A 13,802-nucleotide genomic window follows, 5' to 3' on the forward strand; every position below is an offset into this window, starting at 1 on the left:
CTAGGGATAAAGGCACCCAATCCGTGTTAAGGCAGGATCATTGATAAAACCACACTCGCATCCTTCCTGACTAACACTCACTCTGGCCTACAATTAGAAATTGCTAGTTATGAAGATTAAAATTTTCCCAAATGATCTGTTCCACAGGTCCACTGTTTCTTACTTTTAGAGAGTCTCTAACATCTTATTTATTAGCTTAAGCTCATTTCTTGGCATATCCACCAAGAAAATTTGGGCAGAACAGTTCGCTCCCACTCTTCTTATCATCCTCTTTCTTTTCCTGAAGAGTTACCATGCCCCTCTTCAGTCCCTTCTTCCACAGACTTTCCCCAATTTACTCAAACTTACCTCATACTCCAAGTCTTCACAAAGTGAAATGTACTTTTTTCCAATTTCCTATTCATCTTTTCTCTACATTAGATGCATCATGCGTTCCCAACCCTTTCACACCATTCTTTCCTTCAGTATTTTCTCCTCTATCATCTTCATTGTTTTGTGCTGGGCCTTGCTCTGGAATCTGTGTGCCTTGTTTTGTTCTGCTTTCCTGCTTTTGTAAAGGATGACCTTATGATACTGTCTCCCAGGCTAGAGGAGAAGCACAGACTGAACACAGCTCATTAAAATAGGATCTCTGGAGTCCTAGTTCTGGATGAGCAGCACACTGCCTTCAGAACAGCCCCAGGCAAGACAGCTGACCTTGTCCTCTCTATAGGCTTTTCAGTACTTGAATGATTTTTAAAATTACAGTTTATCAGAAGAAATAGTGGTGTTTGTTAGTTTTTAACTAATACCAGTTTGAAAATTTGAGCTACTTTTGGGTAGGTGTCAAGGTCTACTAAGCAGGTCTCGTTGTTCTGGTCATGGGCCATCACTTTGGAAACATAAGTGCAAGGGACCACTGCTGACCAGAAATAGAGAGGTTTGTGTAAAATTAGTGCTCTCACACTTCAGGAATGTGGTAAGGCTGAGGGATATACAGATAAAAAAGATTAAGTGTTATGTGTCTCACATCCACAAAGCAGTTACTGTCAGTCTTAAGACTGACGGACTGCTGTGAGCTGAGGGCCATCACAGGCTGTTGGTTTATTTTTGTTTGTGGGGTTTGTGAGGTCTTCATGCCACAAGCAACTCACAGATCTATTACCTAGTTCTGATACTAAATACATACAGTTTTTTTCGGAACCTGTTTGTCAGATTCTCCAGCCCCTGCTACAAAGTTGGAAAGGGAAGGTTAATGATTTTAAAGAAATCTAGGAGCCTTCATTTCTGTAACTGTTTGCAATATCAGGAATTCTTCTGAAAAATTCCTTTTGTTTATAAAATTAATATTTAGTAAGAAATCTCAATGTCTTGATATTGTTCAGTGCAAAGGACAGATTGTTGGCATTCCTGGGCAATTCTGCTATCTGGCAAAGTAGTGCTTCTTACCACTTGCTCTGATGTTCAAGTGCCTGAGGGCTTGCTCACAAAGGAAGAGTCAGTGTCACTTTCTTCACTGCAGAATATAAGTGTCCAGATTGGGTACAGTTATTTTGCTCTAGTAAAACCCTAAGTAACTTCACATAATTTTTCCACAGAAAGTTAGCTATGGCACAAGTAATATAATACACCATTTGGAAACGTCAGAATGGAGTGCTTTGTACATAAGCAGCTCTCCATGTGACAATGTTTCCCTGTTTGAGCTTGGTTTTTTTATACTGAAGACTCAGTCTTTACTTTTAAAACCCTTATTCTACAATGAGAGAAAAACAAACATCTTGCATTTATTTATCCACATCCATCCCACCACCTTGTTAATGATTGATATTAGATTGATATTAGTTGTTCTGCACTTCCAGTTTTTGACTTCAAAGCACCATCTCATCCCTACAGAAATGCCTAATAACTTGGAGTGTGCACTCAGATGCTATCTGAACAGGAATGCAAATGATGTGCTGAACATCGATGGAGAATACAGGAAAATAAAGAAGGAAATCAGGTAATGTAAAACAATTTCATATTTCAAGAGATATTAACAGGACATGCTGCACCTGCAGTCATGAATTTCATTTGCATAGCTGGCAAACTATGTGCTATGAATGTAATACAGTGGGTAGGAGGGATGGAGGAGAGACAGAAAACACAGGCTGCCTCACATACAGTATCTGTTAGCAGTGGTTGTGATGTGGCCTTTGCAGTTCTGCCTTCTGTATCTACTCCACCCTTTGCAGTTCTTGTTGGCTGACCCGAAGCAGATGGTATAATTCAATGAGAGATTTCGGAGTTCTCTGGTGCACAGTAGCATCTACATGTCCCAGCTCTGCACACTCCTGCACAGCCTTCTGCAACTGTGGCTGCAGTGGGAAGGAAACCAATGGTCCTCTGAGAGTTGGAGAAAACCAGCGACGGAATATTTTGTCACAAATGACCTGAGGAAAGAAAGAAGAGCAGATTGCGTTCTTGCAGGAGCTGTAACTAATGCCCTGTTGCTTCCCTGGGACTGTAGCCAAATGTCTCTATTCTTGTATCAGCTGAACCCATAATGTGTCTAGCCATTCAAAGGGGAGGATAAAGAAAAGGAACTTGTATAGAGGCTATCCTCTAGCTGAGGCATCCCCTTGTGCATAAGAAATGGTGAGGGTAGGAAAGGGAGAAACAGGCAAAGCACAGCCAAGCTGTGCTCCCCCAGCCTCTGTGCTTGAATTAGTATGTTGCAGCAGCACAAGTCGAGTGAATTACAAGACAGCTCATACCAGGGCCACTCGCCCTATGGACCCCCCTCTCTCCACTTCATCTGCATACTCCATTTTGTAGAGCAGAGAATCACAGCCATAACCTTCCACTGCTTCCACTGGACTTCACTATTAGTGGAGACAGTAATGACGAATTCCCCACTCTTCCTACTTCCTATCTGAGGAACTGGGCAAGCAGCAGCTATGTGGAAAGACAACAAATAAATGGTCTGCTTGCATGCCTCAGGATGTGATTTCTGAATGGGATTGGCACCTAATGTCTGTTTAAAAATGTGTCTACATGCACTGCACAGCATTCTAGTACATATACCATACATTTTATAATCAATATGATTTTAAAAGAAAGGCAAGCATAAAGCAGCTGTCTCTACTCACTTGCAAGTTGTTATTGGCTCTCTGTGCTGCACATCTTCTGATTTTCAGATTGCATTTTGAAAAGCAATCAAAAAAATTACAATCTTCATCTCCTGTGCAGTTCTGCTCAAGGATGTCCCTCATTTTGGGTTCAAAAAAAGCCATATCCACATCGATGGCCACCACCTGTGGATCAAAACAAGCCATTAAAACAGGCAGAACACAGGCTGTGGGTAGGACTGAGCAAGCATTCTTTTGCTGCTTTCTCTGGGAAATGCTGTGCAGAGAGCACGGCAGAGAAGTGGGCTCTCAATGAAAGAGCTTTCTTTCGCTTAACTGAGCAGCAGTAGTCTTATGAATACCACATTTTAAACAAAAACAGCCAATACTCAAGACAGCAGGAAAGAGAAAATTATCTGTGGACAGTATGCGTCCCTGGGGTCAGCTGGATTGATTTGCCTTAAACCAGAACTATCCAACTTGAAGACTGATTTACTTGTTTTTGCAGTTTATGCAGATGGCAGCTCAACCTTTTAATTATATGATGTCACAAGTCTACCCACAGGCCAGATGGTATCATTTTGCAATTTGCCTTTCCAGACTAAGCCTGTGACTTTACCATTGCAGAGAGGAGCACTATGATGCACAGAAGTACCCACAAGTGGCATGGCTTCTCCAGACCTCCCATTGCATTTGGTGAGTTTGTACCGCTTTATACCTGTTCAGCTGTAGAAACAGATACCTGCAGTTGCTTAAAGCTGGGGAAATTGGGACTGTTAGTTACAACTTTAGTCATTTATTGTGCTGCTGCTGGGATAGATTTGAAACCATTCCGGGACTGAGTGGCTGGAGTCTCAATTTCTGTCAGTATCACTCCACACATGGATACTTCACTTCAAGACAGAAATCAGCAAGGGAAGGAGGGGAGACAATTAGGTGATGGCAACTGCCTGACTGTAGACTGACTGTGGGTGAACACAGTGAAAGCAGTCTCCCTGTGGTGCTATGAACGCAACCATCAGCATAACTTCAAAGCCATGCTTAGCACTTAGCACTTGGAACCTTCACTCAGAGAGGGTTGTAGGGGTTGAAATAATTTTGCAGGTAGGGAAACATCTGGGACTTGGGCAAAGCAGAATTACATGGGCACAAAGGATAATCTCATTTTTAAGATTCATCCCCCTAAGTAACATGTGATTGCTGGAGCACCAGCTGGATCATCTCCAGGAACTAAAGATATCTGGCCTGGTAGAGGGCCAAGCAAACCTTGCACAGGCAAAAGAGCAAGGTCTAATCTTCATGTTATGCTTTTATTTATTTATTTATTTATTTATTTTCCTTTTTCTTTCCCCAGGGAAAATCTTAATGTGATGAGGCATAGCTTAAAAACTCGAGTATTTTTAAGCTTTTTGGAGAGCTCGATAGTCATGATGTAGCCTAGGGAGATTCACATGTTTCAACAGGCTGGTTGTTTTTTATCTTCCTAAGCTTTTTGCACTTCTGATGTTCACTTCTTCGGAGTTTCTTGTATCTGGCCAAGATGCATTTGGTGCAAGAGCAGGGCAAAGAGGCACCAAAAGTTGTGCAGAATTTCCCCAGTTGGTCACTGTACGAACTTCCTTGTGGCTCTCAGCCAACTGTGCATCTTTGACAATCTTGTCATTTGTCATTTCTGCTAGGAAAAAGAGCCATCAGGATGACTTACCAAGGCAGTGATCTCTATCCTCCTGTACCGCAGGAACAGCACACAAAGGCTGGAATGAGGACTGGAGAGCTCTCCCCAACATTTGAAAATAATTCTCAAAGCTATTGCATGCCAGGCATTTCTTTGAGCATTAGCAGTCTCATTACTGAGATAAGTAATAATAGTACTATTATGGAATTTTATTATTATCCTATACAGAATACAGAAGCAAGCAAGTAAAAAATTGCTTCAAACAGACAGGAAGAACTAAAGAGAAGCTGCCTTTTTTGTGTCCCAATTCTGGCAATTGACAACACAGCCCAGAATTTCTACTTCTCATTCTCCTCTCACAGTCACTCAGCAGAAGCTATCTCTGTTTTCCTTCTCAGCTTCCTGGCTGTATGTATCTCTTGCCTCAGCCAAGTGGGGTGTAAGTAATGTGCAACGGGGAGAACCGTGTGTGAGCAACAGCTTACTTTGTTGTTTCTGTTGCTGTTGTAATTAATCCTCCTAGAAAGTGCTACTTGAGAATGCTTTACTGTATCAGAAGGTGATTGCTGTCTCTTCTGACCCTAGAACTCATGGTAGAATCCTGGAGAACCGAGCCTCACCAGAAGGACTTGTAATGGAAATCACATCAAATATTCTCTGCCTTCTTCTAATTGAAATCTCATTTTCTCTTAACAGGTAGTAAAACAGATGCTCTAGCGTGTGTTCACATGCAGCTACATCCTGGCATAACTGAAAAAGATAGGTAAAGCCTGCTTTGAAGAACTTCTGTCCTATTCCATTCTGCTTAAGTATTGGCATGCTTTTCTCAGTTTCTTGCCATAGTTACCCACCCATTCCCTGTTCAGCTGCTGTACTGCACCTGAATAAACAATGTAAGTGAAGGGAAGGTGAAGGGGAATCACTCTAATTGCTCTTAATGACTATAAGTTTAGGTTATGTTTCTCAAGTGCTCTGAAGACTTGAGTGTTTGTGAGTTCTGATAACAGCCTACAAGTTCCTGAGAACCCTTTATATTCACTCAAAGTGCAGAAACTCCATCAATGTCACCACAAATTGCAAGTCTGGTTCAAACACTACACAGGGGCTCCAATCCATACATGCAGTTCCCACTGAAATCGGCAGAATTCCCATCTGCAGAATGAATGCAAGATATTTTCAACAACATGATGGTGTGCTATATCACCACTTAGAAAAATGTACAGCTATTCACCTTTGAGTTATAGTCGTATAATGAAAAATCAAACAGTAACAGTACCAAGGGTTTTCATGTCACCATCCTGGAATCATTTCCATATGGGACAGGCTGAAGACTAAAGCAGAAAGATGGGTATGTTTGTATGCAGGGAGTTCCCTTGTGTCAGATCAGAAGATTCAGCTTTAGTGTTCCTTTCAGCATCGCTACCAGAGATAATTACCATGACTCAAGTTACAGCTTCATTAAAAGCTTCCCAGATCTCCTCGCCTTCAGGAGGCATCCATCATCACATCCAAAGGATACGACCCTGTCAGTGTCAATACGTTTGAGCAGGTGAAACAAATCAGAACTGAATAAATAGTCCTGAAAACAATCAGCAGGATCTAGTGCTCTGAAGTAGCTGCATGAATTACAAAGAGGAAAAGCAGTGAAGAAGTTCCCATGTCACTTTTAAATGTTTGTTTTGCAAAAACTTGGCGGGAAAATGCATGAGAAGGGAACTGTCATTTTTTACGCTGCCACTTTCAGATTAAAATTTAACCTCAAATATCCACAACTCAGCCCCAAAGCCCCAGCTTACCGTAAGATCATGCCTGATAGCAAAGTTTTCTGGCTTGATGTCACACAGGTGTAGGCGATGAGAGAAATCATTATCAAAATGTTGCACCATATCCAGAAAGCTGAGTGCAATGTCAATGATGGCTCTCACTCTGCTTTTGTGGCCAGCAAGGGAGGGACCTATTATGTTTTCCAAGGGAAAAAGAGTTTTGTGCCAGGCATGTCCAGCTGTAAGATACTCCACGGCATAGAAATGTCCACAAGAGCCAATAATTCGTAGCACATGTTTGCTGAAGTCCTGCAGCAAACTGAAGAAAATATATTCTTCCTGCTGGATCAAGGACCACATGCTGGCCACCTGCGCTTTCCAATGTGGTCCCTTCCTCCTTGTCCACAGGGGCCCTGTGCTATTGTTAGACAGTTCTAGCCCCAGAACATTTTTTACCTCCAAGGCTACCATCAGCAGAATCTCTGTTTCAGGAATATCCTGTGTTTCCACCTCGTCCAGCATACTGAGATGCTGGTAGCTGGAGAAGATTTCCTTTTTGGATTTCAGGATGATGGGCTGGCCTCTCCAATCAGCCTGGATGACCTTCTTACCTCTGTCATAGTAAAGGCAGTGTTTGTACACCAGCTTCTGCGCCACACACAGGTCTTCGCAGAGGTCGCCAGTCAGGGCTCCACTGCTGTAGTCAAGGCACTGGATTGAAAAAGAAGGAATATTCATATTCATAATCCTATGGACCACTTAGGAGAACATCAGAAAATCAGTGAAGGTTCTAAGGCTCTAAGCTCGAGTGAACCATAGTAGTTGTGAAGCACGATCCTTCTACATCTGTTGGGTGATTCATTGGCTTTTCAGAAGGCTCTAGAGACTTCTTTTACTGTGGGGAGTCTTACATCAAAACAGAGACTTGGGGAGTGGTAAAAGGGCAGGCTTTTTTTTCAGGTTACTTCTTAAGTTTTCACCACATGGGAGTTCAGTGGGACAAACTTTCAACATATTTAGGTGTGTTACATGAGATTCTGGGTCGTAAAAATTTAAGATATAATAGATGACTTCCAGTGTAACTCAGGACTCCTCTGGAAGGCTCAGCACAGTGTAATGTAGACATCTCCACTTAAGCCATACGGGGGGTTGGCTGGGTTTCTGGGACCCTTAGCAGTTTCACCTCTGCATTCAATGTGCCCTGAATGAAGCGTTAAGAACCTCCTTCTGCACTGCTTCAAAACAAAGAGGTTGCACTCCAAACCTCTTTTTAAATATGTACATGTTGTTGAACAAAATGACTTGCCCAGTTCTCATATGTACTTATCACCGTCCCTGTGATATTTTTATATGAACTTTAAACACTTTTTATATGATATTTTTATATGCATAGCTACTTTCTTAAAATTAGAGGAAAGCAGTCCACTGTAACCTGGGAACTGCTGTTTGATATTTAAGTGGTCACTGCAAATCTGTACAAGAATTGCAAGGTTTCCCTCACCAATCCTTCCCTAAACTCATAATTGTTTCCATGCTGTCACTTCCCAAAGTGTAGGCTGTTCCTATATTCCTGTGGGCATTCAGAAACGCAGCTGCAGGGACTGCTTTGGGCAAAGCAGTGGAGGGAATGATCAGCAGTCTCTGGTGGATGGGGAATGGACTGTGGTGGCGAAGAAAGCCAAACAGCTGGGAGGCGGCTTGACAGTGTCAGCCTTCTTCATTGCTTTCTGGCATTTAAACTTCCATTGAAACAAGCTGGCAGCTCCTGCTGCACGTAAGAATGCTCGCAAGAAGGCTGCCTGACCCCCCGCCTCATTTGTAACTTGCCGTTACATAAACAGGAAACATGAGCATAAAATTTAAGCAATGTATTTTCTCAGAGTAGCCTCTGAGGTGTTACACCAAGGGAATGCATTCTGATGCCAGGCAACAGCCTATGTTAAAAATCACACTGGAGAGTGGGTGCAGGATTATGTCTGAAATCCAGGAATGATGCAGGAAATGGTGCTAAATTGGCTACCACAGCTCACTGGGTACAGCTCACACAGGCACAGAGTATACACTGCAATGTTCTCGCAGCCCAAAAGAGAACGTCCAGTGCCAGCAAGGGCAGCCATGTAAGTGAACTCCTTCAGTCCAGGGTGAGGTACCTCTAAGAAACTCACACATTGGCATCCATAGGACGGTCTCCCTGGCAGACTCCCTGGGCTGTCAGAGCACATAGATCAATGATGTTTGTGAAAACGTGCTTCTATGAATGCAATACAAGTTTATTTTCCCTTTTTAAGTAGGAAATATGTTTTGTTTTGGAGCTTAAACATATTTACATTTAAAATCATTGCTCTGGTGTTGAGAAAACTATAACCTAATTCTTGTTTTGCCAGAATTGAGAATGGAGGACTCAATCCTGTAATTGGGTCCACATGAGTGAACCCCTGCCCTTGTGGACATTTTTATTGTGCCACGTTAACTCTTAGGGGGCCAAATGCACATACATCTCATGTCCAGTAGATCACAAGCGCAGGAGACCTGCAGTCAAATGTGAACATGCAGCTTGTTTCCTTGTGTTGCCATCATATCATACGTAACAGCAATAATAAGAAAAAGCAGTTTGGAAAAATAGCCTCACATTTCCCAGACATAGGAGCTGAGTCATTTTTAAACACGGCTGCAGTTCAGGACTTGTCTGCTGTTCCATTTGAACCAGTATCTGACAAACCATCTGAGTCTTCTTATACTGAAACTGTGCAATGTTTGCAAAGAGAAATTAGCCAAGGAATTCCTACTCTTATAATGATTAAGCACAGATAAGCCTTCAAGTATCATCCTCTATTGATAACCAATACAAGCAAGAACTTCAAAAAGGCTTCCTCAAATAATGAAAAGCAACTGAGCATTCTGAACAATTTTCAAAGTGTCTACTCACAGAATGTAGTAAGTAGTTGAGTTTAAAGTCACACAGTGACTTTAAAAATGTCCCCATTTTCTGGACATTATAACCTCAAAGGTCAGCAAAGACTGACCTCAACTTCACGTTCTCAGTACTTCAGCCCAGTTATTCCAGCTCAGTGTTTTATGCTTTGCCATATGCATAATGCTTTAAGATTAGTTCTTCAACTGCCTCGTTATAATCACTGTGTTTTCAGCCTTGGATCATTTTTTTGTTTTAACTCCCACTCCATTTTTTCTTTCCAATCTTCCCCCATCCATCTTAGCAGCACCAACATCAAAACTGAATGCTATGGTTTAGCATTGCAAAGGTAACTGCCCTTCCCTATTTCTCACTTTAGGACATATACAGAGCTCCTATCACCCTTTTTGGCATATTCTGCACTGATAGCTCATACTGAAGCAATTAATTGATCCTCACATCCTTTTCTGAAGTTATGCAGTTACACAGGGCAATCTTGTATCCTGGTGGCATTGCTTCCCGGAGTATTAGCATGTATTAAAGTCATTTTTGTGGACTGAAAACAGGTAATTCAGATTAAAGATGGCCTCTGTTATTTACCAGCTCAGGAACCTTTTCCCTAACTGCAACTTTCACCATACAAGAACTTACTTTACAATGACTGCTGACAAAACAGAGAACTAGAATCCAAAGAAATCTAGGAATGGTCCTTGGTCCTCCACACTGACATCTCTGTCTTAATGGCTGAACTCAGAGATGTGTTGAGATAGTTTAAATCTTCCTAATGGGTGCCCTTTGAACGCCACTAAGTATCAGACTTTTAAACCCCAAATATGGAAGTGATACTAAGCAAAAAGCCATATAGAAAAGCAGCTTTACAACACAAGAATGCAAATAGAAGCGGGGCTTGGACTCTGTCATCTGTTTCTATTTAATTTGGCTGCATAATTTTTCATAACCTCAGTACATCAAGATAAGCTAAGAAAGCTGGGTTTAATTTCAGGTAAAAGTTTAAATTAATGTAAATCTTACCTAGAGTTTACATTAATTTATATAATTTACTGTACCACCATCACTTGGTGTATATATATGAGGCTTGAGTTCTGTCTTCTTATCATGTACTTCTATATAAATGCAATACTCATCAAGGTTTGAGAGGCATCAAACTCCTCCAGAGAAAAAGAAAATTGATCACTGTACGATTGAGTTTGTTCAGTATAAGCAAAACTGGGACTGGTTCTAGGAAAGAGGAAGCAGTCTTATGAAGAGCTTAAGTTCACCTCTGCAAAATGCATAGGTCTTCCTGGGCCATCCCAGAACAACACACATCCACATGATGGTACACTGTACTCAGAAGACAGACATCAGTCCTTAGAAATACCACTTACAAGGGCAAATGCTGATGCAATTTTTCACCCACTTGTTTAAAATAGCTCATATTCTGATCTCCTACTGAAAATGGTACAGATGACAGGCAATGTAGTTTCCCTTGGAAGTCAGTTTTAAGAGGTGTGATACCACAGCTACCAGATTGTTTTGCCAACCAACTGCACATCCAACAATTGTGGGACTCACAGTGACTGGGAGGTGTATAAAGACCCATCTCTGGGCTGATGGTGATGCTGAGCTCATTTTCCAACTATTCCACTAGAAGGATAATCCCTTTCTAATGCTATTTGGGAAGACTGGGTTGCACACCTTGAGATCACAGATGAATACAGCATTGTCAGCCACTGTTCCTCCTCTATTGCACAGACGTCAGGGCATTTTATGAGCAATACTTGCTTGCTTGCTGCAGACTATTTCATTTCCATCTGCATTCCTCCTTTCCCTTTCCTTTCCTTTCCTTTCCCCTTCCCTTCTCCTTCTCTTTCCCTTCCCTTTCCGTCCTCCTTCCCTTCCTCCTTCTCTTTCTCTTCTCTTCCCTTTCTCCTTCCCTTTTTCTTCCCTTTCCCTTTCTGCTTCCCTTTAACCAACGACACTACAAATACGTTAAGAAACAACCTCAAAGCCTTAACCCACGCTGCTCCTCTTTTCCAAGTGCTTCCTACACAGACGTAAAATCTGCTCTAATTTCTTTCTTTTTCAGGTCTCTCGATGCTAACGAATATTCACAAATCCTTCCATGAATCCCGAGGCACCGCGTCAGAGATGTGCCAGACGTGAGGCAGACAGCTCGTGCTGCGCACCGCTCCCTAATAGCCGCTTTCTCTACGAGCACCTTCCCGACCGAAGCACTCCGAGAGGCTCCGGCAGCGCACCCACTCTCGGTGCTGCGGGAACCTCCCGTCCGCAGAAGCCGACGGCGCAGCCCCCGTCGGGGCGCACGTACCAGCCTGGCCAGGATGCGGTGGCCGTCCTCATCCGTGCAGCGCTCGGAGAAGACGCTCCCGTGGAGGAGAAAGAGCAGGGCGCTCAGCACCACCCAGCCGGCGGCCCAGGCGAGGAGGAACGCGAGGGTGCACCGGCGCCAGCCCGCGAGCCGCAGCCTCCTCCAGCCCGGGATGCCCCTCATCTCCGCCACCGGGCCGGGCCGCTCCAACCCCGAGCGCGCCCTCTCCCCGCTCCGTGCCGGCGTCCATCGCCCGGAGCCCCCCGCCCCACCCCGCCGCCTCCCCGCGGCCGCCGCCCCCGCCCCGGGCCGGTGCCGTCCCCGCGGAGCCCGGAGCTCTCCTTTTGAATTGAAGCCACGTAGTTCCGCCTTCTTTTGTCTGCTCTCCCTGTGCCAAGCGGCCCCTGCCACCGCGGATGGAGCTGCTCGGCGGCTTCCCCCCCCTCCGCCTCCCCCTTCCCCTCCAAGTTTCGCACCCGGGAATAAAAGGGGTTTTGAAAGCGGGCGGGGGCTGCTGTGGGAACTTCTCATCCCGGCGGCTGCCTGACACTCTGAAAAGGGCAGTCCGGAGATGGACGGCTCTTGGAGAGTTCTCCCGTTAAATTGGAGGGGAAAAAAAAAGAAAAGAATGGGAAAAAAAAAAAAAGTTGTTTATTCTGCAGTAACTTCGTCCAGTTTTATTCTGCCAGCGATGGTTGCCCGTTTACTAACGCTACCCCTATGATGGACTGCCCCTTGGGCTGCTCACAGCAGCTCCTGCTGCTCTGCTGCCCCATCCCGTGCCGCCGAGGAGCTCTGCACTGCTGCTGCCTCACGGCTCCATGGCAGCCGGAGGAAGTAGGAGGCAGATCGGTGCAGTCGTATAATCACAGCATGGCTTCGGCTGGAAGGGACCCCAAAGCCCATCCAGCTCCACCCCCTGCCACGACCAGGGCTGTCCCCCACCAGCTCAGCTGCCCAGGGCCCCATCCAACCTGGACTTAAGCGCCTCCAGGGATGGGGCACCACAGCTTCTCTGGGCAGCTGTGCCAGCGCCTCACTGCCCTCTGAGCAAAGAAATAAGGGTGTCTGAGTCAGGTTTGCTGTCAGATATAGTGAAGAAATGACCAGATTCATTTTCTTTCCTTTGTATGGACAGTTATGTCAGGCTACTTGCAATCCCATAGCAGGAAGATGAATTGTAGTTAAGGAAATCACTTGGAGGGTAAATTATTTCCCCAAATGAACAAGAATAGCAATCTGCCTCATGGATTGAAAACTAGAAAATAATGCAGTAGACAAATTTTAATGTGTGCCTTGTGTAAGTTGCCCTGGGACACGTTCTGTTAGTCCGTTAATTTAAGGTGGTAAGGTGAAGGCTGGAGCTCCTCTCCTGAGAAGACCGGCTGAGAGAGCTGGGCTTGTTCAGCCTGGGGAACAGAAGGCTGTGGGGACACCTCATGGCAGACTTCTTGTACTTAAAGGGAGATGATAAATTAGAGGAAAAACAACATTTTACATGGTCTGTTAGCAATAGGACAAGGGGAATGGTTTTAAACTAAAAGAGGGGAGATTTTGATATTAGGTGTGAGGTGGAAATTTTTCACTCGGAGGGCGGTGAGGCCTTGTCACATCTTCCGTTGTGTTTCCTCTCTCCTACCACCTCACTCCTCCACGTCTATGCCCATCCTTCTCACATTTTCTTTTGCATTCTGATCCTACTCAGAGAATGGCACCTTTTGAGGCAACAGGCATACAGTGTATTTCCAGAGGATGTAGCAAGCAGGGAAGTCTGACTACTACCTGAAAACTAAATCCTATTTCTCAGTCTGATTCAAAACACTTTCTGAAGCTCTCCTACAAATTTCGGGGGTTCATCTTGAAATTTTTTTGGGCAGCAAGTGGGGAAAGGCAGGAGGGTTCTTTTGATGTCCCCCCATAGAGAGGACCAGCTGGGCACAAGCTGAGCCAGCCAGCACTGGCTGCTGCTGCTGCCATCAAACAGATGCAGATCTGCTGCAATAGTGTCTGGAGCAATGCTGAGACGGAGCTGTGT

At 44.2% G+C, this 13,802-nt stretch overlaps 1 protein-coding gene and 1 long non-coding RNA gene across 6 annotated transcripts in view; one reads left to right on the forward strand and one right to left on the reverse strand.

Moving 5' to 3' along the window:
• LOC125690941 (uncharacterized) overlaps positions 1–11,774 on the forward strand; it is a 31,831-nt gene extending 20,057 nt beyond the window's left edge. For 2 of the 5 annotated variants that reach the window (XR_007375846.1, XR_007375843.1), the window contains 3 exons: positions 1,873–1,978; positions 3,687–3,782; positions 5,458–6,673. This is a non-coding gene — a long non-coding RNA (uncharacterized LOC125690941). Of the gene's footprint in view, positions 1–1,872; positions 1,979–3,686; positions 3,783–5,457; positions 6,674–7,015; positions 7,105–11,524 lie in introns of those variants that run through there. The other 3 variants (XR_007375844.1, XR_007375847.1, XR_007375845.1) reach the window with 3 other exon arrangements.
• On the reverse strand, positions 1,964–12,016 carry DIPK1C (divergent protein kinase domain 1C). The gene is made up of 4 exons (XM_048939743.1): positions 11,768–12,016; positions 6,558–7,235; positions 3,108–3,272; positions 1,964–2,408 (listed from the first exon to the last, which is right to left on the reverse strand). Exons 1-4 carry the CDS (start codon positions 11,948–11,950, stop codon positions 2,193–2,195), a joined length of 1,242 nt encoding a protein of 413 aa, XP_048795700.1. The 5' UTR covers positions 11,951–12,016; the 3' UTR covers positions 1,964–2,192.
• Positions 12,017–13,802: the final 1,786 nt, after the last annotated feature.

This window comes from Lagopus muta, chromosome 3, assembly GCF_023343835.1.
Source record: "Lagopus muta isolate bLagMut1 chromosome 3, bLagMut1 primary, whole genome shotgun sequence".
In the NCBI taxonomy this organism is placed as follows: domain Eukaryota; kingdom Metazoa; phylum Chordata; class Aves; order Galliformes; family Phasianidae; genus Lagopus; species Lagopus muta.